This window comes from Colletotrichum graminicola, assembly GCF_000149035.1.
Source record: "Colletotrichum graminicola M1.001 genomic scaffold supercont1.17, whole genome shotgun sequence".
NCBI lineage: Eukaryota > Fungi > Ascomycota > Sordariomycetes > Glomerellales > Glomerellaceae > Colletotrichum > Colletotrichum graminicola.
The window spans coordinates 618917-644847 of NW_007361021.1; the positions used below are offsets into that span (position 1 = coordinate 618917).

At 53.8% G+C, this 25931-nt stretch overlaps 5 protein-coding genes across 5 annotated transcripts; 4 read left to right on the forward strand and 1 right to left on the reverse strand.

Moving 5' to 3' along the window:
• Positions 1 to 3907: 3907 nt before the first annotated feature.
• On the forward strand, positions 3908 to 5958 carry GLRG_05235 (amidophosphoribosyltransferase; the record flags this gene model as incomplete). Its single annotated transcript, XM_008095920.1, has 8 exons — positions 3908 to 3993; positions 4061 to 4093; positions 4144 to 4278; positions 4340 to 4350; positions 4403 to 4924; positions 4983 to 5217; positions 5285 to 5402; positions 5455 to 5958. 8 exons carry the CDS (start codon positions 3908 to 3910, stop codon positions 5956 to 5958), a joined length of 1644 nt encoding a protein of 547 aa, XP_008094111.1.
• A 5943-nt stretch (positions 5959 to 11901) lies between these two features.
• On the forward strand, positions 11902 to 13203 carry GLRG_05236 (uncharacterized protein; the record flags this gene model as incomplete). Its single annotated transcript, XM_008095921.1, has 5 exons — positions 11902 to 11933; positions 11995 to 12217; positions 12276 to 12434; positions 12486 to 13022; positions 13078 to 13203. The coding sequence occupies 5 exons, from the start codon at positions 11902 to 11904 to the stop codon at positions 13201 to 13203; spliced, it is 1077 nt and encodes a 358-aa protein (XP_008094112.1).
• Positions 13204 to 14277: 1074 nt separating this feature from the next.
• On the reverse strand, positions 14278 to 15920 carry GLRG_05237 (uncharacterized protein; the record flags this gene model as incomplete). Its single annotated transcript, XM_008095922.1, has 4 exons — positions 14278 to 14341; positions 14416 to 15401; positions 15479 to 15627; positions 15806 to 15920. The coding sequence occupies 4 exons, from the start codon at positions 15918 to 15920 to the stop codon at positions 14278 to 14280; spliced, it is 1314 nt and encodes a 437-aa protein (XP_008094113.1).
• A 1816-nt stretch (positions 15921 to 17736) lies between these two features.
• On the forward strand, positions 17737 to 18926 carry GLRG_05238 (uncharacterized protein; the record flags this gene model as incomplete). The annotated part of the gene is made up of 3 exons (XM_008095923.1): positions 17737 to 18510; positions 18562 to 18641; positions 18707 to 18926. The coding sequence occupies 3 exons, from the start codon at positions 17737 to 17739 to the stop codon at positions 18924 to 18926; spliced, it is 1074 nt and encodes a 357-aa protein (XP_008094114.1).
• A 3149-nt stretch (positions 18927 to 22075) lies between these two features.
• On the forward strand, positions 22076 to 24375 carry GLRG_05239 (asparagine synthase; the record flags this gene model as incomplete). Its single annotated transcript, XM_008095924.1, has 4 exons — positions 22076 to 22253; positions 22311 to 22873; positions 22931 to 23189; positions 23261 to 24375. 4 exons carry the CDS (start codon positions 22076 to 22078, stop codon positions 24373 to 24375), a joined length of 2115 nt encoding a protein of 704 aa, XP_008094115.1.
• Positions 24376 to 25931: the final 1556 nt, after the last annotated feature.

Below are 25931 nucleotides of genomic sequence, written 5' to 3' on the forward strand. Positions count from 1 at the left end.
GGCGCGGATACGGATGCCTCTCCTGGCGACTGCAAACCCCGTCCTGTCCTGTGGTGGAGAGAAAACGTAGAAACGCACCCTACAAACACTTATGACTGTGTAGGCGTTTCCTGACGTTTCACGTCTTGACATTAAGCACTATGGATGCAGGATGCGACCCCAGTATTGGCCGACATCTACGGATACAGATACTGTCGCACTTTTTTATGGCTTGCCCATAATCACAATGACATGATGAAAAATCAAACGTCCTTGAGCCTTAACGTAAGCCAGCAGTGCGGAGTACTCACTTTATTGGTATCCGCCAGGTGCCCTTGCAAGTTACCGGCTCACTTTGTTTGGGGCTTGCGGAACGGCCCTAACAGGCCTTTCTAGTGTAGCTTCATTCCATACCTTGATTCGTCAGAGGGAAAGAATAAGGACAGAGAGGAATGTCAGCGCAAAAGCCCGGCTCAGCAAGCGAGCTGCTGATCCCCGACATGCCGATACATGATGACATCGGCCAGACTTGAGGTCATTGATCTTCCTTTTTCCCTCTGCATCTGTACCTGGCTCAAGCTTGATTATTGATAGAGAAGGTCATGGCGGGGTGGCTGGTATTGTCCATAGGGGCATGACTGTGTGGCCAAAGAAGGACATCAGTGTGGGCCGGCAGCATAAGTCAGGAACAGGAAGGAAAAAGCAAGAAAACAAGAACAGGGGCACAGTGGGAAGAAAAACGTGGAGGCAGCCCACCAGGTCATTTGTCGACTGATGAGCGACCTAGGCATGGGCACGCCCAGCATTACCAGCAGTGTGGTGTTGACTTTTGTGACCCGGAAAAATGATGAAACACGACGGGAAGGTTGCGGGAAAGGGGGATCGAAAGAGCAAAAAGAAAGACTGGATGATGGCATGACAGCACTGGCTACTACCTACCAAAGCACAAAAAGGGGATGATACAAGGGGGCTTCTGATCGTTCTAGCCCAGAAACGGCAATGAGCTGCATGAGCATTGCACCTGCCCGCTGACGCAGTACGAATGCTTTTAATGACATGAGGTGGTTGGTTCATGGGAGAGGAAAAGACATCTAATCGCTTCCAAGACACACGCACGCTAGGTATTTGGATAGCGACCGCCGTTACCGTGACATCCAAGTCACTCTGACAGCGTTCGATCCTGTCGCTGTAACGCAGCTGCGAACTCAAATGTTCATCTGCTTCCCTGGATGTAGCCGCCGGGACGCAAGGACTGTCGACATAAGATGGCTCGCTCTTGTGCACCCCCAAACTCTCCCCAGCACTAGGTAGGCATATGAGCCGAACCCAATTCCCCGGCCACGAGCCAAATGGGTAAACGGTAAACTCGACTGGCCGAGGCAGTAAGGGGTCGCCTAGCAGTCACATTCGTGCTGTGTACCTCCAAACTCTTGTCGAGCTGGTCCCCCAACACGGGAAGCCGGGACGGGTGATGGAGACCCTCCCCTCTCACATTCAATTTCAATCCTTCTCGCCTGTGAATGCGTGCCAGGAGTTCGGGGCTCGGGGGGTGATTGATCTTTTGGGAAGGCTCGCCGCTGCCCGCAAGGAAGAGAGAGAGAAAAAGGACCCTCATTCCGCTTGTCCCGAGCCACCAGCTTGTCGCAACGAGATAATCAGTGGAGCGTACCAGGCCCATGATACACTGCAATCCGCCGCAACCTGCCGAAGGAATGTTCGATATTCCTTGGGGCCCGTCGTATGGAAAACGTCTGGAACATGTCCTCCGTCAGTAGGTATACTACGTAGTACGTATGCGATAATCCTGCTCTGACGGAGCGAGAATACCACCAGGTTTTCAAGACTGGGATGCCGTCTTGCCACTGCATACACCCGTTCCTGCGTCTTTACGCCTGCCACCCCAACGCTAGCGTGACAAGTGCCAGGAAATGCGATCAGTTACTCCGTACAGAACAGCACATACCACCATCACCTCATATCGGCATCAATACTCGTCTCGACCTTGGCTCTTTTCCAGGGAAATGATGTTCGTCAAACCCCCGCCACCGAACATCCATTCTCGTCGACCTTCCCCTCCCCCTCCCCCTCCCCCTCCCCCTCCTCGCATTCCACGGGCCTTTGGTTTTGATTAGCAACTACCTAGTGTACATAGTAGACAGGGACCATCATCCTGGGAAGGGGACGAGAGCTGACGATCGACACACGCCATGAGGAATGTCGGGCGCCGCGCCGCCGGGGCAATCTGGGAGCCACTATCCGCGAGTTTGTGCCGTTAGACGACGACGCCAGACCAGGCTCTTGGACGTGGATCCACCATGTGCATACAGGTGAATATGGATGCACAATCATTCATTGACTTAGATAATGTATGCTTATAAGCGTTATGCTTCTAGTATGCATATCCGGTAACCGGTACGGAGTATCTCGGATTGTGTAAACACAAATCCCATCTATCGCAGGAATGTTTTTTGACGGTCCGTTGGTTGGGTTCATCGAGGGCAAAAATGACTCTATATACCTAGTAAAGAGTCCGAGCCTGCATTTCCGGCCAGGTGAGCTTAATGTTTCTCGTCATTTGACTGGCTCCCAATCGTCAAGGCTAGTACGGCTATGCGTCTTTTCTGTTTCCGGCATGCTCCTACAACCCTTAATTCTTCATAGCTGTTTCTCAAAACGATTATATATTTTCGTGAGGGCCGCAGGCTTCTCAAGGCCGCTAGCCTGCATATCCCTGTAAACAAACACCAAAGCCTCCCTCCCGTTCTTCTACACGGAAGAAACGTGAAACCCTCGGCAGCCTCAAAATCATATTTTGGCAAGAGACTGCAACATTCTGTGACCCAACCCACCAGTCGAGGCGCCTGGGCAGAGAAAGATGCAATAGCAAGAAAGTGGAATTAGATCCTGTAAGTTGCTATCAGTGGATGTGTCGAATGCAGGTCACGAGGAGCCAGCAGCAGCAACCACCACCTGGTCTTCAGGTGCTCTTTCAGCCACTTGAACTAGGTACTTCATGCGCGTGGCCTAGGTAGCATCTCCAACTTGCACACCGCATGCGCCCCAATGGGTTAAAGCCCCAAGAGCCCCTTTCAAGGTTGTTTGTCTGCTTATATCTGCAGGTTTAGTTCGCCCGCACCACGTGGCTGCCGTCACCAGACCTGCCCTTTTGACAATGCATCATTGACCATGTCCCCGGAATGCGTCGGTTGAGTACCCAAAGGTAGCAAGCAAAAGATGTTTGGGGAAAATATCCTACAGGTGCAAGCTGGCTGAAGTAAAACTAACGGTTCACACAAAACCAACAAAGGATAAGGTTGGAAAACCTAGAAGCGAGGCCCCAAACAGCACCGGTAGCTGCTACGGAGCCTTATCCGTGCTGCCCTGTTGGGAGCGCCGATAACCGGCCCCACTAATTTGTCCTTCCTTCCCGAAGTTGGTCGTCGTGGAGGAATTTTTTTTTCTCTTGCCAACGACGTCGCGCTCTTTTTTCGCCGTTCCTCTCCGGACTGTATCGCCCCCTCGTCCAGAAAGAAGCCAAACTTCCTCCATCTCGCCTCCGTCGAGTCGAAAAACGGATTGTCAAGTCCTCGAGGTATCGCTCCTGTTTCACGGCTTTTCTCCTTGCCCCAAAGCGCGCGAAAAACTCCGACGTGGACCCTGCCCATCCAGCCATCCAGCTAAGAAAATACCCCGCCATCGGATACCCCGCCACGACAGAAGCCATCTCGAACGTTGACACCAACACCGACGACGACAACTTGCGCAACAATTGCCTAGTTCAATACAGGAAGAGCGCATCCCTTACTATCGATAACAGTATCGTCACGAACCAGCTCCGAGAGGCGCATCGAGATCCTGCTCTGCCAGCCTCCATCCACACCACACACCAACCTTTTTGTACACCAGCCCCCAAAAGAGTCGCAGCAATATGTGCGGAATCATTGGTATATGTCTGGGTGACTGGGACCGCGAGGATGACTCTTGCGATGCCGCGCAGGAGTTGCACGAGGCCATGTACCTCCTTCAGCACAGGAACGTATAATAGATCCTTCGACGAGGAGTATGTTCTAACCTGTCACAGAGGTCAGGATGCTTGTGGTATAGCAACATCATCGTAATTTCGGACCATCTTTGAGGCGAGAGTTCAAGTGCTAATCGTAGTAGGAAGCATGGACGCATCTATTCCTGCAAAGACGCCGGCATGGCGTCCAAGGTCTTCAATGACGGAAGGAGAGTTATCGACCTCCCTGGATGGATGGGCATTGGTCACTTGCGTTATCCAACCTGGGGAAGTAGTGGGTAAGTGTCTCTCTGCATGCTGTTGGGCTTATAACGAATGCATACTGACTATTCCCTTCAGGCGTGCTGAAGGTGAGCTTCAAGGCTAATTCACATTGATTGAGGATGAACTAATGAAAACCAGCCCAGCCATTCTACGTCAACAGCCCGTACGGCGTGTGCTTATCCCACAACGGCAATCTCATCAACGCCGAAGAGCTCCGTGAATTCCTGGACCACGAGGCGCATCGCCACGTTAACACCGGCAGTGACTCCGAGTTGATGCTCTCCGTGTTTGCAAACGAGCTCAACGAGACAGGAAAGGCACGTGTCAATGAGAACGACCTATTCAGCGCCTTGGAGCGAACCTACAAGCGCTGCAGGGGAGCCTGGGCCTCGGTCATCATGCTTGCTGGGTACGGCGTTTGTGGATTCCGCGACCCCAATGGAATCCGACCTCTGGTCTGGGGCTCCCGACCCTCTCACACTCTTGAGGGTGCTATGGACTACATGCTTGCATCCGAGTCTGTGGCGCTGAAGCAGCTGGGTTTCTCAAACATTACAGACGTTCTCCCTGGACAGGCCGTCTTGTTCAAGCGCGGTTCGCCCCCAGTCTTCAAACAGATTCAGGAGATGGAGTCCTACAGCCCTGATATCTTTGAATACGGTGAGTTTACAGATCGTCCAGTCTCTGTTGCTCCCAATATTGACAAGCGCAATGCTAGTGTACTTTGCGCGCCCGGATACGACCATCGACGGCATTAGCGTCCATGAGTCTCGTAACCTGCAGGGTGTCAAGTTGGCCGACAACATCATTGCAACGCTGGGCGAGGAGGCTGTCAAGGACATCGACGTTGTCATTCCTATCCCAGAGACTTCGAACACGGCTGCCGCAGCCCTGGCAGAGCGGCTCAAGAAGCCGTACTCCATGGGCTTTGTCAAGAACCGTTATGTCTTCCGGTCAGTCGATATTGCCCTGTTCGGATTGCTTCCGGAAACATCATTACTGACACCGTACCTATTCAAGCACATTCATCATGCCTACCCAGAGCTCTCGCAAGCAGGGTGTCCGTCGCAAGCTTAGCACAATTGACACCGAATTCAAGGGGAAAACGGTGCTTTTGGTCGACGACAGCATTGTTCGCGTATGTTTACGGGAGCCCAAAACTGTGGACAAGGTTGCTGACAGCTGAGCAGGGTACAACCAGCCGCGAGATTGTCAACATGGCACGGGAGGCTGGCGCCAAGAAGGTCATCTTCAGTAGTTGCAGTCCGGCTGTTTTGAATCCCCACGTTTACGGTATTGATCTTGCGACTCCCACCGAACTCATTGCCCACGGCCGCTCCAACTCCGAGATCGCCCAGCATATCGGCGCCGACGAGGTCATTTATCAGACTCTTGAAGACCTTGCGGCCTCATGTGCCGAGCTCTCTCCTCGCGACCCCAAGACCCAGACTTTCGAGGTTGGCGTTTTCACCGGCTGCTACGTCACCTCTATCCCTGAAGGCTACTTCGAGCGCCTCTACGAGGCCCGCAATGGCAGCAAGAAGCGCAAGGCAGTTGTTGCCAGCAGCGGCCCTACGGCTCAGGGTTCTGCGGACTCTGGCCCGGCTGCCAAGACCGTCAAGACGAACGGCTTGGTGGCACGGTCTCGAGCTGAAATACTGTCCCCGCCGGGAACCGGTGCGGATATCGGGTAGGCTCTCCTCTCCAAGATACTGAGCAAAACACCTTGACTGACACATGACCTACAGCATCCATAACGTGGCAGCTGACCCCGAGAACTAGACAAGACAAACGATGCTTGCGTGTCCGTTCAAAGGAGGAAAAAAAAACGAGTGGCATACAGAAAACTAAATTTAGGGGAGGCGTTGCGGAGAACTGGCATTTAAATCACGTTTTGCATTCATCTCTGAGGCTCTTTTCCCCCATTCCTCAGTTCGGGAGTTGGGTACTTACACTTGGTACCTAGTTGTTTAGAGGTGTGTGGCAATTCGTCCATCGGTTTCGTTTCGAACACCCTGCACATAGCCCGTAGATTGGTTAACAAGAACTGGTCTTTTTATTGTGCCGTTAGATCTGCTGATTGACGTTGGAACAAAATCGATAAAAGCATCGACTAGTTCGGGATATGTGAAACGGGTCTGCACAATTGTGGATAAACCGTTTAAGTTCATATGCCGTTGGCGAGAGCTACACAACTTGGCTGGTGCACTCGACTCCCTCCACCAACGCCGCCGACGACTGACCCTAGTCTCGTTTTGTGCTTTCCGACAACTAGCATGCTCTACTCTAGGTCCAGGCCTCCCAAGTCGGCGTCAACGGTCCCCATGCACAACGAGGCGCCAGACGGTTGGTACATCCGTGAAACGATCCACCGTCTTCAATAGTGAATGTCTGTATCAAGAGAGATCGGAGCGACGCTCCTCGCATTCCCACCCCTGGTTTGGTCACAAGCCGGACAAGCCCTCGCATGGCCCCCACCCGCCAGCCAGCCGCGACTCATACCTAGGTATCCCAATTACTACCACCTGGTCGGTTCCAGGGGCCCTTGGAGCGAAAAACTCTCCCCGTGAAAGAGTACATACGATGTACTTTGTACCTTCACACAGACATACGAGAGGGGACCGGGGGCCCGGCCTAGTTTGGCCAAACATCATGGTTCCGCAGTGGGCGACACCAACCGGCACATCCGCGGTTCGACGCGGCGGGCCCATTTGGAATGACAGCTAGTGGAGTCTGCTGGTTTCTGGGTCAGGATTCTCGTTTTGAGGATTCAATCTTCCTTCCACCCCCCTCCCAGCCACCCACTCTTAATGGACTGCCTCGTCAGATGAGAGGAAACCCAGACGAGGAACAATCTCGTGAGAGGGAACAACTGGTGGGCGTCCGGATAGTTCCCCCCGTCACGGCAACATCGTCGCTTCATCACTCCACCATCGCGCCCCCCTCTGCTCCACGCTCGCTATTCGGGGCGGGCGATCCCTCTTTACTTGGACAGCCAAGACCAATAAACCGTCAGGTATCGAATGTAACGGCAGTCTTCTTCTTCTTCTTCTTCTTCTCCTCCTCCTCCTTTGAACACTGGGGGGGGGGGGGTTGCGTGTCTCTAACATGCCATGCCCGGCAACTTTGTCGTGTCGCCGGGATCATGTTAGTGGGTTTGCACATGGATGGCTTCATGCTTTTTTTGTTTTCCCCTCGAGGTCGGATCCATGGTGGCATAAACCAAGCCAAGAGCCTAGCCGCGCCGTATACCGGTCCCTTGGCGCACACACCAACCCCCGCCTATGGCATATTTCTCGCCGTCGAGCTTGTGCTTTTCCCGTGGAACACCGCCAAACGGGCGACGACTATGCTGGTAAGTTGCCCATGCGAAGTCGCGGCCAAGCCGGCTCAGCAGCATGAACCTGTGAAGCTTGGGGCCCGGGGTTCCGGTCTCACCGCAAAACGGGTTCAGGGACTATTCCGGTCGGTCCCGGTCGGGAACCGTAGGGACAGGAGGATCGAGGGGCCATTGTCGGCCGGGCTGGCCAGGAGCCCTACTAGAACAACGTTGCATGGCCGTATGCTATGTCGAGCATTGAGCATTAAACCAGAGATGATGAGCGGTTGTTGTGAGGCCCCCCTTCCGCCCTACTCTCTCGACCGCGGGCCTTCATACCGCTGGGGGTTCAAGATGAAGCTAGGCTTGTCTCTCGTTCTCGATGATTGGGGGTTGCTAATCTTGAACTTCGCCGTGACAAGGGTGTGGTTCTCTTCCCCCTCTTCTCAGTTCTCACACGGGTACTGGGCTGGGCTGTCAGGCCCCCCTCGTGGTCGTGGATTATCGTCTCGTTTCTAGTTGACAACCCCTATTTCCTTCCCACGCATAGGGGACGTGTGAATCGTCTCGTGGGAGCGGCACAATCTCGGACTTGCATTCGAGGCCCGCAGCAGGCGGGTTTTTTCGAGAAAATACCCTCGCCTGCACGTCTGTGTGTTCCAGGATGGAGATTGGCGGTGATCCATGTCGGTTCTATTCGTAGCCTTGTCCTCATCATTGCGTGAATTTATTCACCCGCACTATGCGTACCGAGTTTTATGACAGCAATATAGAAATGGACCTACTACGACTAAGGGTTCAATGAGGGGGGATCATCTATTGGAAGCAACGCATACGCAGGAGAGCCTGCGCGTCGAAAGCCTCTAGCTTGAACACGGGAAAAGAAGGTAAGACATTACGCAATCTCGGGAAAGAGTGTGTTGTTTTTGGAGGGGGGGGGGGGTGCTCAACTGATCAGATGGTGGCCCTGTGTGCGGTGAAACTCCCAGCCAAGAGCTTATGTCTTTGCGGATCCAGGGCTTGACTCGGGGCGGAGATCACGATGTCGTGCCGCTGCCGCTGCGCGTGTGTGGGCTAGAGTTCTGACACGGCCTCTGCAGGCGGCACCTCGTTTCCGTATGCCGCGGAGTCGGCAGAGGTGTCCTGTCTCCTCCTCTTTCCCTTTTCGAGGCCCCAAGGAACGAGAACGCTCCTTCGTGCTTCTGGTATTTCTGAACCACCCCTAGCCCAGACATTCGGATCCTGTAGGAGAGGCTGGTATGCGACATGGGGGCCCGGCTGCCCGTCTGGCTCTCCGGTTAATCGCTGTCCCACGAAGCTGGAACCTGCCGATCGGCCGGGCAGACGGTTCTCTTTTCCTGTCCAGGACGTCCGAAGCACGACTCAGTCTCCGCCGGGGCAACGATGTCGATGGACTGAGCAGTGGTTCGCCCGATCCCCCAAATTGCCGTTTCGCGAATTTCATTGGTCACGCGTGGAGATTGGTGGTCTCGTGAAAAGTCTCGCCTCGGCCTGAAGTCGTCGTCGAAGACACGAGCTGCGGGCTGCGGGCTGCTGCAGCCCCCCGTTGCCCTCCCTGCTCAAAGCCTACTGAGTACATTAGCCCCCCCTCCCCCTTCCCTTGCTGGCTGGGGCGTTAATGTTTCCATGCCGCTTCTGGAAGCTATGGAATTTTTCTTCAGGGCGGCGGGCCTACCCTTGTTGGACACAGAGCCGAGGAGCGCGGTGGGCACTCCGGATGCAGAACAGAGCATCCAACTGGGCGTCGACTGGACAACCATCATGCCGCCACTTTCCCTCGCGTAATACATGCGGTATGCATAAGCACGACTTATTCGGGCCAAAGTATGCACACCAATGCGACTGGGCACCGGTGCTTCGCAAAGTCGGCACATTTGGCCCCGGATAGCGCCCGACTACGTCCGGGTTTCCGCGTGTCCGGGTGTCCGGGTATCCACCAGGCGCTGTGGCCTGGTCGAAAGCATTGGTAGACACTAATGACCTTGTATAGGTAACCAGCGTTGTGAACTCCCAGGGTCAGGCAGATGTTCGCCAAATGTGTGTTTCTTCCTCGGGGCACCGCAGCGCTGAGTTTGGCTTGTAGTTTCGAATGCCACAGGCCTTGGCTTTAGAAATAAGCTTTTCAATCGCGCATTGCAGGTACACGTTCGACTACGTGGTCCGCGGAAACTGTACCGTACGAAGTTTTGGCAATAGCACACGATTGTGAAGATAGCTCTAGACTTTTCCCGGTGTTTCTCTTTACAAGCTGCAGAATGAGAACCCGCAGCCAAACAAAAGCTAAAATACAAACCTTGAAATGGAGATCTTTCCCATCAGAGATTCGCCTCGTGATCTTATCGATGATCGCACACCGGGAATACCCTGGCTGGGCTTCGCTTGCATATGTATGCAGAGAATGGCAGCACGCGCTAGAGAAGGTTAATCTCCACAAGCTAAAGCTGGGAGTGTCTTGTCTCGACGACTTCGACTCACTTGTTTCGCCACGAAAGAGAGATGTTATCCACCACATCTGTCTCAACATCGAGTTACCACGCTGCCCGTATAAGTGTTGTTCAGAACAAAGATCAACGCCAGAAAAGACCGACTTGATCATCAGTGATGGGATATGGAGACTTTTAGATTCTCAGTCCTTGGAAACTAGCGGCTCGCTTGACGCTGCTGATCAACGCATACTCTCCGAGCCACTGAGAATACTAGTTCAAGAACTTCTTCTCCACCGACGATGTTGAGCATGATAGGAACGCAACACCAGATGCGTGGAGGGCTATGAATCCGCATCACGACTTGCAGCATGCCTGGATGCATGGCAAATGCGTTAACAATCCTCCATGGTGGGCTAGACTACGGCTCTTCGGGCATATCTACCCAGTGTCACGCGGAACATTACCCCGAGTTGAAGCAGTCACTTCCCTCATTAATGTCGAGAACTTCGGCGTCGCATTTGTCCAGAGCTGCTTGGTGCATTCATTGGCAAACTTGGAGGCCTAGAGCATATCTCCAATGAGCCGTGGGCGCCATATAGAGCTGGGTGGAGAGAATTGTATATCATGGTGAGTACTGTGGCAGGAAATATAAACCTTATCCTTTTGTCATGGTTGATTCGTCTGACCGTTCTTCAGCGCTGACTTTAAGAATAGATCTTGGACTAATGTTCCTGAATGATCTTCCCGATACTCTCAAGAGATTAACAGTATTCGAAGACGCCTACAAATTTTGCGAGCTATTTCCAAAGCGGCTTTCTCCTGGATACCGGTACAGCATAGTTCATCCTTCCCAAGGGCTTGGTGAAGTTCCTGCATATAAAGTCTCAATCTGCAGCACTTTGCCATCTCCTTCATGATCGACGCAGAGGAAGTCTTTCGATACTGTCATTCGAGGTGGACCTGGTCGCAACTGCAATCTTCAGCGCTTACATCACAGCTTCTACAGAACGACCAGGAGAACAGCAAGCAGATCGAGGCCTTGCTGTGCCGGTCCAGTGTACTTGTACAGAAGATGCCCACGTTGCACACATTTGTGCTTCGGAATGGTGGGAAGGCACATGCCTGTGCGTTTATGTATCGCATTGGCAGAGACGGTGCCTCGGTCAAATGGCGTGGACGTGGCGTCTAAAATTCCGGTCCTCGTGTGGTCAAGTCATGTCAACTTGCTGATTTGAAGCTACGTTACCGAAATTTTCAAATACGGCAAGAGTATATTGAAGGGGGCATAAGATGGTATGGAGATGTAATCTATCATCAGGATTTGCCCTGTCAAGTTATTGGTCACGCGACACTTTGGCAGATCCGGAGAAAAACATGGAGCTAGGAGGAGTAATATATCACACTGCGACCTTTCGCCCAACTCCCATAGTATGTGACCCATCGCTCAGTTGTTGCCCTATTATCGTGGATGCGGGTACCTGTTATTATAGGCAGTGTCTAGCTTTTCTATATACCTACCTAGCTAGTTACTACTACGACCTACTGTTCTAGAGTAGTTGTTTCTGAGTCCTCGTGTATTTTACCTGTGTATTTCGGTAAATATCCAACGAGGAAAATTGGCTGCAACAGAGACAACGGGACTTTTCGAAACCTTTTTCTATGCACTACTCTTTTTATTGTGCATGTGTGAGGCAGGTGAGACGTGGATCCGGTCGCTCCTTCCTACTCACCCCTTTCCTTCCGACGCTTCTTCCTACTCACCGCTTTCTATCCCATTTTCACCATTATTATAGATTTCCTCTTACACCAACCTGAGAAGTTTCCCTACACACCAACCCATATCATCTACGCAACCCACGATAATATCGACCATGACCTTTAACGGCCAGAACCTGCCTGATAAGTAAGTATTCAAGGGCCTGCGAACCGAAGACTCCAGAACTGACCAGCAGGTTCCGTTGCAGGACCGGTGGCGAGTGGAAGCCCTGGTCCAGCTTCTCAGCGAAGCAGCAGAAGCTTGTCCAAAGTAAGCTGAATCGCCGGGTCCGCATCGATGCTGCCAATACGGGCATGGTTTGCCGCACTCACTCAGGCGAACCTGTAAAGGAGCTACAATGCGAGGGCCCATGCAACCGAATTCGGGCTCTCGACCAGTTTTCCAAGAACAACAGGTCCAATGGCGTCAACGTAGGTGTACAATTCGACCCCGTGATTTGAGTAGATTTCTCACGCACACTGGAACCAGATCTGCAAGGCCTGCCAGCACTGGGTCAATACTCAGGAGCCGGGTTATGCCCCTTGGGGTGGCCCGAACACCGATCTCGACCCGCTAGAGGAGAACGATGATTTTGAGACTCGCCTTCCTACCGAGCCCTCTGATATCTTCGATCTGTATGATCATCGAGTAAGAAAAATGAGCTTTTGAGCCAGCCCAGACCTGCTGACATTAATACAGCCCCTTGCACCAATAACCGGCACGGACGGACTCACGAAGTTAGAGGACGATGAGGCGGGAGCCCCGTCCCTCAAGTTCGCAGGTCTCAACATCACTCATGCTAGGCAGAGCATCGCCCCGCCTCACTTGGATACGGAAAGTGTAACATCCACTCAACGCGCGAGTGGATCAATCATCTCTGAATCTGCCTCTCAACCCACGCCGGAGGACCTGGGAGAAGCCAGTTTGTGGCTCAGCCAGGCAAAGATTGCCCAGCCTCAGCCTCAGCCTCAGCCTCAGACAAGTGGTCGAGTGACTTACAACGCCTGGGATTCCAATGGCCGTCAGTACCAGATGTCCAAGACTCCCACTGTTCAGTCTGGTCGATCCTCGGTGATGAGCGGCATGACTCCAGCTTCGAGCAGTCGCGGCCAGAGTTTGAGCAACAGCCGCCGCGAAACCGCCTTGAACAGTCGCCCTCAGAGCGTCACAAATATCCGTCCTCAGAATAGTACCAACACCAGTAAGCCTGCTACAGGTGGAACTTGGGATACCAAGGTAAGTCGGCAACCATCGATCTCGGAAGAAACGCAGGTTGCTAACCCAAAGGTAGGGACGATCCTCCGACAGAAAGCATCTTACCGAGAAGGAGCATCGCGAGCTGCAGCGCAACATACCGCAGCGACAGGTGAATTTTCCTTACGGCAATGGTGAAGACGACAGCGACGACGACGGGTAGTATAGCACTTGGGCCGCCAAGGCTCTGTGACGGCATTGTTGGAAGCATTAGCACCTCAAGCCGAGAAAACCCTTACCATCAACGGAGACCCACAAGCCTGGGCGGCAAGCCGCGATCTTTTCTCTTATCATGTCTCTTGATCGCTCTTCATTACTTTCCTTTGTATCAAAAAAGACTTCCGCGATAACAAGGACGTCATATTCGGACGGCACGTCCATGTTTTTTCTTTTCATAAAGCACACAGAGTCCTGGGGTACTGGGAAGATCGAGGCCGGGGAGGGAATCAGCTTTGCTCTATGAGGTAGAGCGACCTTATGAACAGTTAGAATGCATCAATCAGATCACGAAAGCGGCATAACCAGGTTCGCAAGCAGTGATGTATTCCGATAAGTTAACGAGAGAAACATGCGGCATAATATACCCAAAAGACGCCCACCCTATCCGGTCTCTCGATATTGATGCGGCTTGTCCCGTAATAGTGTGTATAATCCCGAGACCCTACCCAGCCGGAGCGATTCTTTTTTTGAACTTGGCCCCCAAACCTTACCCAAAAACGACGTGTATGTGTGCTTCGTGCGTGTCATCCCCCGTCACAGCGACGGCCGCCGGTATGCCCATGAGCACGACTAGATGTTATAAAAAGATTATAGAAAAAAGTGCCAGCATGATGCTGGTTTACGATGGTTTCGGCTGTGTTCTGACCGACCTCGGCCGCATATGGCCCCTCCCTTTCTCCTCCTTCCTTGGACTACAAGAGGTCCAGAAACAGAAGACTGGGCCAGAATGGTTCCAGGAACGGGTTCAGCTTGGGGGGGGACCACACAGCCACCGTAGTCTGTCAGGCATTTCACAGCGCGATCAACAGTTTCTTCTCTCCAAGACATGCCCATTTTACAGGTCGCTGTCACGCTTGTAATATCCTGGATTGGGGTCGTTACCCCGGTTCATCATGTCCTGGGCGTCTCCCACCTGCCGGCGTTCCGTGATCTCGCGGTCCTTGAGCCTCTTATGCAGTGTATACCTCAACCCTAGCGTCAATCCTCGAGCATTCTTGTCCCTCATGACTGCTGGTCCCTATTGGAGGGGTTCCGACGAGCTGGATAGACGGTTGAGATGAAGGTAGACATCCGTTCCGTATCTGGTGACAAAGTCAGCGTTTCTGTGTGTGCACCTGATACAATGATCCAAGGTGGCGCGGCGCGCGGAACTCACCCCTCCATACTGATGAGCTTCAGGTCGCCGCCAAAGTATCGCGCGTACAGCCGAGAGATGGGCAGCCCATACCCGAAACCGGCCATGGGTGCCTTGAAATCGCTCTTATCAAAGTCCGGATCCAGGTTCGGTGTCCGGTCTACGGTGGTGTACATATATGTCCAAACAAGGGGAATTGAGCTTCTGGGGATGCCGCCGCCTTCATCCGAGATCTTGATGGTGATGTCCTCCTTGCCTTCAGCGACAATGACCTTGGTCACTGGGAACTCCTGCTTGTCCTGACCGTGTGTTTCGACAACGGCGCGAAGAGAGTTCTTGAGAGTCTCGAACAGCATGTGCGACAGATGCCCGGGAACGTACATGAAGTTGATGTTGGGGTTGCAAACGAGCTGGATCTTGGGCGCCTCAAAAAGCCCGTAGTGGTCCTCGCATACAAAGCGTGCGTTCTCAATGGCCTCCTGAGCGAGGTCCTGGACGTTGGTCTTGGTACAGATGATGCCGACGTAGGACGGATCGCGGTGGTGGCTTTGATCGGTCAGTGCAATGTGTTGACCGATAAGCATGCGGATTCCTATTCGCGACATGTAAAATCGGTCGAGGAACGACTGGATATTATGGTCGATCTGCATGCGCTGCCTCTTGCGCTTGTACTCCAAGATACCCTGCGCCATGGTGGTGACGACTCCGTCGTGGCGCCTCTTGATGCCGTGCAGCGCCTTTGCGAAACGTTCATTGTACAGTCGGAGCTCGGCCGGCCAATCGCCCGTGTCATCTACCATGGCGAAGTACCTCCGTGCAGCAACGTTCTTCTGTTTGCTCCAACCATTTCCGTTGGACTGGGGGAGGGATGCATATTGGCCGTCTTCGATACTCGGGTTTCGCGTCGCCTCGGAGAGCATAGAGCCTTTGCCATATGACTTGGCCGGCTTCATCAATCTTTCTCTGGTAGTCTTGTCTAGATCAGGTCGCGGGAGCTGTGTGAGTTCCTGCGCGGAAGGGAAAACGTCAGTGAGTCATGTCCGTTGTCCGTTGTGCGATATGCGATGGCAATGCCGTGACGTACCTCGAATGACTGTGCGTACCAATCCTGCACGCGCTTCACAGAGGGCATATCGTTGAGGCCATCGGGGAGCTCATCGAGTTCTTGTACACGATGGGCCAGGCGAATTGGTAGTTCCTCCGCGAGGAACTGCGAGGCACGGAAGAGAGTTCCTGGGAGCACGGAGTTGGAGTCAGCATCGAGACCGGGAAACTCGATAGGGACTGCGCCGATTGGCGCCTCACAAGGCCAAAGGCCAAGCAGACAAGAGCGCGGGACAGAAGAGAGGGCAAGGAAGCTGCAAAGACGGGTCGCCGGCCGGACGTGGGGAGCTAGGGAGGGAAGACGAACCGACAGAAGGCTTCTCTCCAAACTGCACCATTTGCCTCAAGCTCACGCCAGTTGCTGGGAAACTGGCGTAATGCCTGATGGTGTCCATCAACCTGTCTGTTTTCTTCCACGACATGATGGGTGACTGGGGATCAAGTTTCGACTATTTGGTGAGGTATGCGAATCGAACAAATAACCCCGCGTGACCGAGTTGGGAACAGCCTTTACCGAGGCTGTATGACGCAGGGCAACATGGAACTGGACATGAGCGGGCGGAGCAGCAAAGGGAGAGAGGCGTGATGAAAGTGAGAGGTGAGGATTAAGCACGAAAGCTAGATCTGGTGCTGCATGGTCAATGGGAGGCAGGATGAAGGTCGCGTGCAGTCTTGGAGGATAATGTTTCGAGTAGGTATATTTCTGGCAATGATGGAGAAGACAAGAGCTTGGGTTTGCCGGGGACGACAGGAACAAGGCCGGGCCAGGCTCCTCAGTGGGGAGAGTTCCTGGTGCTCTGGGCGGGCCACAACCGGCAATGGCACACTGTTACCTTACTCAACTCGGCATCATAGGGCATATCGTTCGATGATAGCGCGACAAGTACCCCATCTGAGGCGCTACTAGCCGGCTATAGAGGTGCGCTCCCCGAAAGTTTCCCGCCGGCACTGGCCGTGGAGCACAGCCCGCAAATATTTATCCCAAGGTGCGAGTCTCTACAATCATGCCAGATGCATACATCGTACTTGATGATCTGAGAATCCTGTGGGTCGGATTCATTCTGACGTGTGCTATTTTTGTTTTACAGACAGGGTGAACGGGTGAAACCACCAGGAGATGCTTGGCAACCAGCCAATTTGTGTATGGTGCAATCGAATAACAACTGCCAGGTGTTTCAACCACGGAGATGGTGAGAAGGGGCCTCTCCAACCATAAGCTTGTGAAACCTCACATGAGAGAAAAGAATAGAACAGGAGGCGAACGCTAACAAGGGAATCGAACAATGGCTTCGGTCAATGCTACAGCGGCCAATACTATACGGATAGACGTGGACACGATGACATGCGGGCATGTGATGGTGGGACGGACGGCGGAAAGGAACGGGACTTCGCTGTCGATGTATACCTCGCTCACTAACATTTTTTCTTCTTCACCGTACCTTACTTCCCTACAGCGGCATGCGACGACGGCCAACCGCGGCGGAGAGGGGCTCTCTCCTTCAGCATTGTTTCCTTCCTGGTTGCCGAGAGTCAGAGCCAGCAGCGCCGTGACCCGTGCCGCCTTCCTCCCCCACATTGCAATACCTACACCACACTATATCCGTAGTAGTGCAGCCGCTCAGGCCGCCCCTCCCCCCGCCCCATACTTGTCCCGGCTCCGGCTCCACCTCACGACACTTACTGCAGTCCCTTTCTTGTATCCGTATGTGAGCCCGCCCGCTCGCTCGCAACCAGACCAGCCACAGCTTGCTTCGCGAGTTCTAGCTTGACCCCTGTGGTCACATGTAAGGCGCCACATTTCTTCATGCGCGCCCCACCCATCCGTCTTCACTCACCCTTCACCAGCCTCCTCCTTTACCCGTCACCGCGCGTCAAGAACGCGCCAAAAGACAAGACTCGACGCATCGCCAATTGGTTGGACTTCTTTCGACCATACAGCGCCGAGATTCCTGCAGCTGAAGCCCAGAAAAATTCCTGGCAATCATTCAATCGGATCGTCCTCGGGAATACCACCTCCCACTAGCTTCCTGCGCTGTCGTGTACTTTGTACCGATCACTTTCGTCTCGTACCGATTCTAAGCCGGCAGCTCGCTCGCCTTTGCGTCGCGTCTCCCTATCCTCCCATCACTTAAGGTCGAAAAAAAGGAACGCGAGACGCCAAAGACCCGGTTTTTTTCCCTTCTGGTTGGCCGGCCGCCGCCCCAAATATTACCTTCATACCTCTTTCGATGACCAGCAATGTCGGACGCCAGGTCGGATTCGGGGCTGGGCCTACGTTTTCTCGACCTGAACGACCATGAAGACGACGACAGCCCGTGCAAAGGCTTGCGTCGCACGAGGAGTCATTCTAATAAGCCGATTTCCGTGCCGCAGTGCGCCTCTTCACCGCGAATTTCAACGCCCCGACTACCTTCGTCCATGAGCTGTCGGGGTTTCTCACCTCTGTCACCGCCTCCCCGCCAACATTTTTCTACGCCTGGTCAGCAGTTCTCAACGCCCGTGGCTAAGAGCCCCCTGGCTCGTTCCTGGACCGAGGATGACCTTACCGCATCGGCTCATTCGAACGACAACACGAATGAGAACACCCGAGACACCCTTGGCCTTATCCAACGACTAAACGACTTGACTCACAAGTTACTTGCGGGCGAAGATGTCCCTGACTCCAATGTTAGCGCCATGCACGGCAAGCTTGATGAGATAGAGTCGGTTCTAGCAGGAGAGCCGCCTCAAGCTACCCCCCAAGGCAAGCCAAAAGCGTGGCCTATGGACGCTCAGAATGTGGAACATGAATCCTTGTGGACCTCACCTTCGCCTTCATGGTTTCGATCTGGCCTTTCAGAAATCTCACCGTCGTTCCGGAGCTCGTTTCGACGCGATACGCCCTCTCCCGAACCCACCGTCGAGAAAAAGCCTGCCGTCGATTCTTTCCGCATCGCATCTGAGGCAGCAAAGCTCAATTCGGAACTCGAAACCCTCGTCACGAATCTCAAGGCCCGGCAGGAGGAATCAGAAGTGAGACATAAGAGTGGCTTGCTCGAGAGGCATGGACTGATGAGTTTGCAGCACATACACCAGCTTCTCGTGACTCGCGCCGAACGCGCAGCACAACGAATCATTTTCCTCCAAGGACGAGTGCGAGATTTGTACGTCTTCTCAACTCGCTCACAAGGCAGCCCTACCCGAGCCCCTTGACACTGACTCATCGCAGGGAGGAGGAACTCCAAGAAAATGACTCCGAACTCACCTACCTCCGTCTTGGCCTCAAGGCCATAGAAGTGCAGTGCCCAAATAACGCTGATCCCGACCTCGCACAGAGCATCCAGAACTGGAAGACCGACTGGTCCGACCTCAAACGAAAACGCTCCAAGCACAAAAGCTTCGACCGCTCCGCTTACAACACCCCCGTGGGCACGCCGTTGCGACGGTGACCCTATTTCGACCTTATTTTTACACCCTGTCTTTTATGCATGATGACTCTAGAGATATGAACGAGTGATGAAGCCACAAAAGTTATCGAGTACCTTACGGTTACGGCTGAAGCATAGCAACGGTGTTTGGGGAACACAGCAGGATACCCAGTCCGCAAAATCTCGCATTTCGTCTTAGGTCCCTTCTTACAGCATAGCGGATACCACGAGAGTCATGAATACAGTTTCTTGTTTTGCTTTCTGGGTGTTGGTGCATCAGCAGTAGATGTGTGGTATTGTGTTGACTGCCGGCTTCATTCATGGTTGTCCCCGTACCATATACAACCTGGTATTGATCCGATACTTTCTCATGATCCGGAGACAAGGGAAGAATGGTCGACAGACTTCAGGACCAAATGTTCAAGGTTATCGGGCGAGAATGACCCGTTGTCAGATGACCCGGTCTACAGGAATACCCGCTGGATCGTACGAGAATCAAAACTCGACAAACCCCCCTCCAACGCTGACCCTGGATTCCACAGAAACCATTCAATTTACATTGGCGACTGCTGATCCGTTATATTTTCGACGCGCGATTGTGCGGCAGCACTTCGGTATTTTCCACTTGGGACCGAGCGAGAGAGAGCAGGCGGATGTGGGTCGACTTTGTCTGCTTCGACCAGGGTCATACCCGGGAGAAAGCACATCAACTTACCACCTTGGGACGGACCTTTTCCAGGTGCAACCTGGCCGTCCTATCACTTGGTGACGATGCTGTGAGCACTGAGAAGATCTGCCGTCCCGGACGGCCGCTTTCCGAGCTGCATTTCATCCGAGCCCAAATCGAACTGGTCTCGTCGACACGGGAACCGAACAGACAAGCAATTTCGAGCCTACTGGAGCGGGAAAGCTTCTAATGTGAAGGCTCTTCTACGCGAAGAAAAAGATGGGCTTGCCGGATACGTTTCTGGATAACGCCATTGGAGCCTTTGGGCCAACACAACGCTTGTTATCGAAAAGAAGCAAATGGCTAAGATGACTGCGTGGTTGGACAGGATATCTAGCCGCGGATGGAGAACAGCGCAAGTATGCCCGAATGCACTCGGTTAGGCCGACTCTGCTAGTTGGTCGTCGAGGAATTCCAGAGTCGAGAGAATTTGTTTGCGGTTGTCTGATAGGTCGTCCTGGCTTCTTGGATGCAGGACGTAGCGTAACAACGGGTGAGGCAGTTTGAAGCAGTTTTCAATGGTTTCCTACCCGGCGCGTATGGGAGAACCACCCGTTCTCCGTTGCCTCAGCTATCTTGCCATCGATGCGCCGGCAAGAGGAACATGCCGCGGAAACCAGCGACGATATGAAGAAACGCCCCGCAATCGTCACCTCTCTTCCTGAAGGGCGTCATAGCAGCGTTACTCACACGTCGAGAGAGCCTCCGCAGCCGGGAATCAACTTTCATATCCGCATACAGTCCGGTATCACCTCGCTCCTTCATCATAACTTGATTCCCGTTCTCCTTGAGGCGGACTATCCATCACATTCACCGCTCTCCGAATCACTGCACAGCTCGTTGCACTGGCCGGTGGTGTCAGCATCACCGCCGTCCTACCGCACGTACGCAGCCACCCGGGTCGCGTTAAATTGTATTGGGGATGTCGAAGCCGGGCACTCGTCGAAGACGTAGAAAGCGTGGACGTGCTCTCTGGCATGGAGAACGAGCCGTTCGTCGGCAGGAGGATGGTCGTCAGGGAGGTGCTCGAAAGCGACCTCGTGGGAGGCCGGGGCGAGGTCTGCGTACTAGTTTCTGGGCCCGAGAGCCTGATCGACCAGGTGAGATGCGTATTCAATGAGATTGTGAGGAAGGGAAAGGGAAGTAGGGCAAGATTGGTGGTAGAGTTATTTGGGTGGTAGTCAGAGGAGAAAACTCATCTGCTAGTGGTCTTTACGTATTGACGCAGACCCAATGATCTTGGTCACACCCAACGAACCAAGCGAAAAGGAATTGGATAATTGTGAGATAAACTTAGGCTTGCCAGGGACTAGTGATGCATGACGATGCTCAGCCTGGACGTAGGCGCGGTCTTCGTAGACAAAAGGCACCGTCCGCGAAGTGCTCGAGGAGAGGAGAAGTGTGATTGTTTCAAACTGCATAAAGCCTGTGTACTGGCCATTGTGTTCTAGGCTAACGTGGTATTGTATCCGACGGGATGTTCAGACTCGTCGAGCCTTTGCGGAGTTCGGAGGTCTGGTTGCTTTGATGTAGGGGACTTCTGCGGAGGCTCATTGACTTTGATGTTTGACGCCTGGTGCATTTCCATGTCAGAGAGGAAACCGTCAACGACATGCTTGCATTTGTAGCTTCTGGACCACGTTGCTTCCTTATGAAATGCGTAGCCTTCCTTGAGGCGTAACTTGATGTCTCCCAAACGCCACTCCGGTGCCTGACCTCGAATTATAAGCTATCAGCCGCGTCGAAATCCAAATTCCGATCTTTCCTCGGACTCCGTGCTGTATACATCTCACCCGATGCAATATTCGAGTCTAGACGAAGGATCTGATGCCAGTACAGTCCAAGTGCGTCAAAGTCCACTGCGCTGTGTGGCGCCGTTCGAAACCCCCCTTTCTTTGTCCGTGCATACGTCTGGCAGCACCCGAACTTCCGTCACAAGTCCCGACGCGCTTGGCCACTTGAGCTCGGTATCTCCATCTCGTCTCATCAAAAGGCTGGATCTGCAACCCAAGACCAGATCATAGCATGTCTGGGGCGGAGGTTCTTGCGACCGGGCCAAGACCCGTCCTAACGGCACTGGACTGAAGCACCCATCAAAGTGCTTGTTGCTGCGTGGCTCATCTGCTTCAAGGTCCCCATCGCCGCACGGCTTCCCGTGTTATTTCTCCCAATGGCGACTATGAAGAATTCATCCCCAAGCTGCACGCTTCGGCCCGACCTTGGCTGTTGGGGCTGAGAAAGCTTTTCAATCGCTTGCGTCGGCACTCCTGCGCTTTGAGTCCGGACAAGCTGGATGGAGAGACTACCAGCTGTTTCCGATGCCGCTATCTGGAATAGCCACAACGTTGCATTTAATATATTAGGAAGAAGGGTCTAGGATCTGCAGCGATCGTTTCGCTTCTACTCGTTTCATTCTCCCTCAATTCATCTACCCAGAAGCATCATGTGCGGCATCACAGCGGCTATCACGCTTCAGCGAAGCAGCTCCCCTAACGGAGCCAATGGCGGTGCTGATGAAGGACGTGAAACTCTCCGTCAACAACTACAGCAGAGTCTGAAATCCATCGCTCATCGCGGCCCGGACGCCTCCGGAGTCTGGGTTAGCGACGATGGCACTATCGGTACGAGCGTCCAACGGAAGAGATTTGCTGGGGTCCTCAACTAATTTCACAATGTAGGATTGGCACACGCCCGCCTGGCCATCAACGACCTGTCCGCAGACGGAGTGCAGCCGCTGCACAGCGAGGATGGAAAGATCCATGCTGTGGTGAACGGAGAGATATACGACCACGACGCGATCAGAGAGCGATTGATCCGAGAATACGACTACAAGTTCAAGGGCCACTGCGACAGCGAGGTTCTCGTCGCTCTGTACAAGATATACGGCGCTCCCGGTATCTTCGAGCACCTCCGTGGAGAGTTCTCCTTTGTTGTGTACGACGAGAACGACGGCCGGGTCATTGTGGCGAGAGATCGGTTCGGCATCAAGCCCATGTTTGGAACCCTTCAAGGCGAAGGTGTCAGCAAGCGGATGCTTCTCACCTCGGAAATCAAGGGTTTCCGGGCCCTGGGCTGGGAGCCTGAGTGGAACGTCCACGGCCTGCTCACCGGATCGTCAATGCAGGCCCACAACACCGTCTTCAAGGACGTCTGGAAGCTGAACCCCGGCACATGGATGGAAGTTTCCCCAGACGGCGAGGTCGAGCACCACCAGTACTGGGACCCCGACTTCAACGATAAGGTAAGCAAAAACCGGGTGGAGGAGTTTGTCTGACTGTCTCATGCTCACACATGGTAGCGGGAAGCCGAGACTCGAAGCGTGGACGATATGATTTCGGAAGTAAGGCGGCGTCTGGTGGAAGCAGTGAAGCTTCGTCTTCGCGCCGATGTCCCCGTGGGGATCTACCTGTCTGGCGGTATCGACTCATCCGTCATTGCAGGCATTGTGACGAAACTTGTCCGCGAAGAAGGGATAAAGCTAGGCAACCAAGATGCTACAAACCGTATCCGCTGCTTTACAATTCAGTTCCCGGAAGCCTCGGGCTTCAACGAAGCTGGTAAGTTCTATTCCCGAGACTAGAACCCCAAGAGCCTTGGCGAGAATGGAGCTTGCTGACACCCACTGTAGACATTGCTGAACGCTCAGCCAAATGGCTGGGTGTGCAAATTTTCAAGAAGGACATGGATGAGTCCGCACTGGCGGACAATTTCGCAGACGCGGTCTACCACACGGAGCACCACAACTTCGACCTGAACAGTGTGGGCAAGTTCTGCCTTTCCACGCTGCCGAGGGAGCACGGCGTGCCTGTCGTGCTAACGGGCGAGGGCGCGGATGAGCACTTTGCTGGATACCCATTCGTGCTGCCGGCTTTCCTCATGGAGGCCGATGGCGCGTGGCCCCAGTCCACCTTGACTGACGACGTCCGTGGAGAGATGTTCAAAGAGATGTCTCAGGACCTCAAGGAGATGTTTGAAAGGATCGGCATGTTCGAGGACGAGGCCTCGTCGGGACCGCATAACAACTCGATGCGTCTGGAGCCGGAATGGAACGCGTTCTCTCCCTGGGTTCGCGAGACGTACAAGGCACCGGGATTTGGCGAGGCGGTGATCCCGCCCGAGGTCCTCGGGAAGATGATGACCAAGTGGCACCCGCTCCACACAAGTCTATACCTCTACACCAAGGGAACCCTCGCCAACATGATCCTGACCTGTCTGGGTGACCGCACGGAGATGGCACACAGCATCGAGGCGCGGCCGCCGTTCCTGGACCACCACCTGGCCGAGTATGTGAACAACCTGCCGCCGAGCGTCAAGGTGGCATACCTCGACGCCGCCAGCGGGTCGGCTACCGGAACGGGAAGCACGGGAACGGGCGGGAGCCTATGGTGGAAGGACCTGAGTGCCGCGCGCCAGAAGCTCAGCGAGAAGTGGATCCTCAAGGAGGCTGGCAAGCCCTTCATCACGCAGGAGCTTTACGAGCGGAGGAAGCACCCATACTCGGCGCCGCTCAAGTGGCCGCGCGGCGGACCCATCCATAAGATGATGGTAGACCTGGTCTGCAAGGAAAACATCGAGAGCCTAGGCTTCATCGAGTGGGACAGCGCCAAGAAGTGGCTCGAGGAGGGCTTCGGCGAAGACGCGAGCCCCAGGGCGTTCCGGAAGCTGATCTGCACCGCCTCGTGGGTGGTACTCGGCCAGAGGTTCGGCGTGAAGAAGGCCACCAGGGAGCAGTGTTGTGCGTAATAGGGACGCCCTAGGCCTGACGTCGAAGAAGAAAAAGAAAAAGAAAAAGAGAAAAAAAAAACCATGTACGATTAATAATAGCGTTTGGAATGCAAGTAACGACTGGGAGCCCCGTCACGAACCCGGGGCGCATGATACTATCTCGGCGACAGAAGGTGATACGACACAATGATGCAAGAAGTATAGGTATGATGGCCTGGGTCAGAACCAAATGGAGGTTGACAGTCGACGAAGAATGAATGTGACCCACTCTGGTGGACGTTGAAAAGCGGCGCCGTTGAACGGGCCCATTAACCTTTTATAATGGGCTTACCTTAACTTGGCACCTGCTTAATTACCTACCTAGTTTCCCTCCACAACAATTTGGATGCGAAGCGACGACGTTCGATGACCTATTTCCTACTTCTTAAAAAGAACACGACAGCGGAAAAAGAATGATTCTGTTACTCGCAGATGATGCACACAGATGCTAAGGCCCAGGATATGATGTCAATGGATTGTTCTCTCGAAAAGAGCCAAGGGATGCGGCACCTTCCCGCCGGTATGTAGCGTTTCCTATGCGCTGCAAAGGGCTCCCGGCACTAGAAATCTTGACTTCCTGGGCAATGTCCTTGGCAGTCCTCGCAGCAGATCGCCACGCCACGTGATGCACCATAACCCCGGATGTCGAAATCGAAGATGGGCAGCCAAGGCACACAGGCCTTCGGTTCACTTCCCCCTCATCTCATCTCACCGCACCTCACCTTGTCTCCTCGCACCTTGCTCAACGGGGACAGGCAAGGAGACCCAGGTATTGTTCCCACGCTAAGTCGGAAAATAGCACGCGACAGGGAGTTGCCCACTCCCCTCAGTAATCATTGGCAGCGGACCCATTTTACTCGTGCAAATTTGACGTCATCTTAACAGCCTTGTTCCTTTCTTTCACCACACGTCCAGTGCCGTATCTCAATTCACCCGATTGATGCCGATCACCTACTCTTCCCGCTGCGGCAAATGTGCACGTGAAGGGCCCTTTGGTTGACGGGAACGGGCGCCCGCCTCTTCGTACCCCGGTTTCTTACACACCACCAGCTTCAACAATCCTCTGCGTTGCCGCAAAGATGGTCCTCCACCGAACGCGAACTACAACCGCAACCTCGCCTGTCTCACCTGGCTTATCCCCTCAGTTGTTGCGATTGTTGTTGTGATAGATACAGACCGAGATTTGGAGCATCGTGACGTCGCTAAATGCTCTTCCAACGCAAATTTGACAGGCGCCAACGACCACCCCGTCATACCGCGGCTCATGTTGGTTCCGTCTTTCTCTGGCCCCCAACAGTCTCCATCGACCATTCCCGCAGTTTCCCTCCCCGCGACCGCATCCACCCCCGCTCTCCATACCCTCCACAAGGACCGTCGTTTGAGTTTAGCTTCCCGGTTTCCTGGTGTTCGAGCTCGAGCTCTGTGGAGAAGTCTCCGCTTCTGCTGCCCAGTACACACACAGTAGGGTTGCTCTCGACAACTCATGTCTAGATACTTAAGTAGCCAAGCTGTCCCCAAGCCGGGTGGCTGACTTG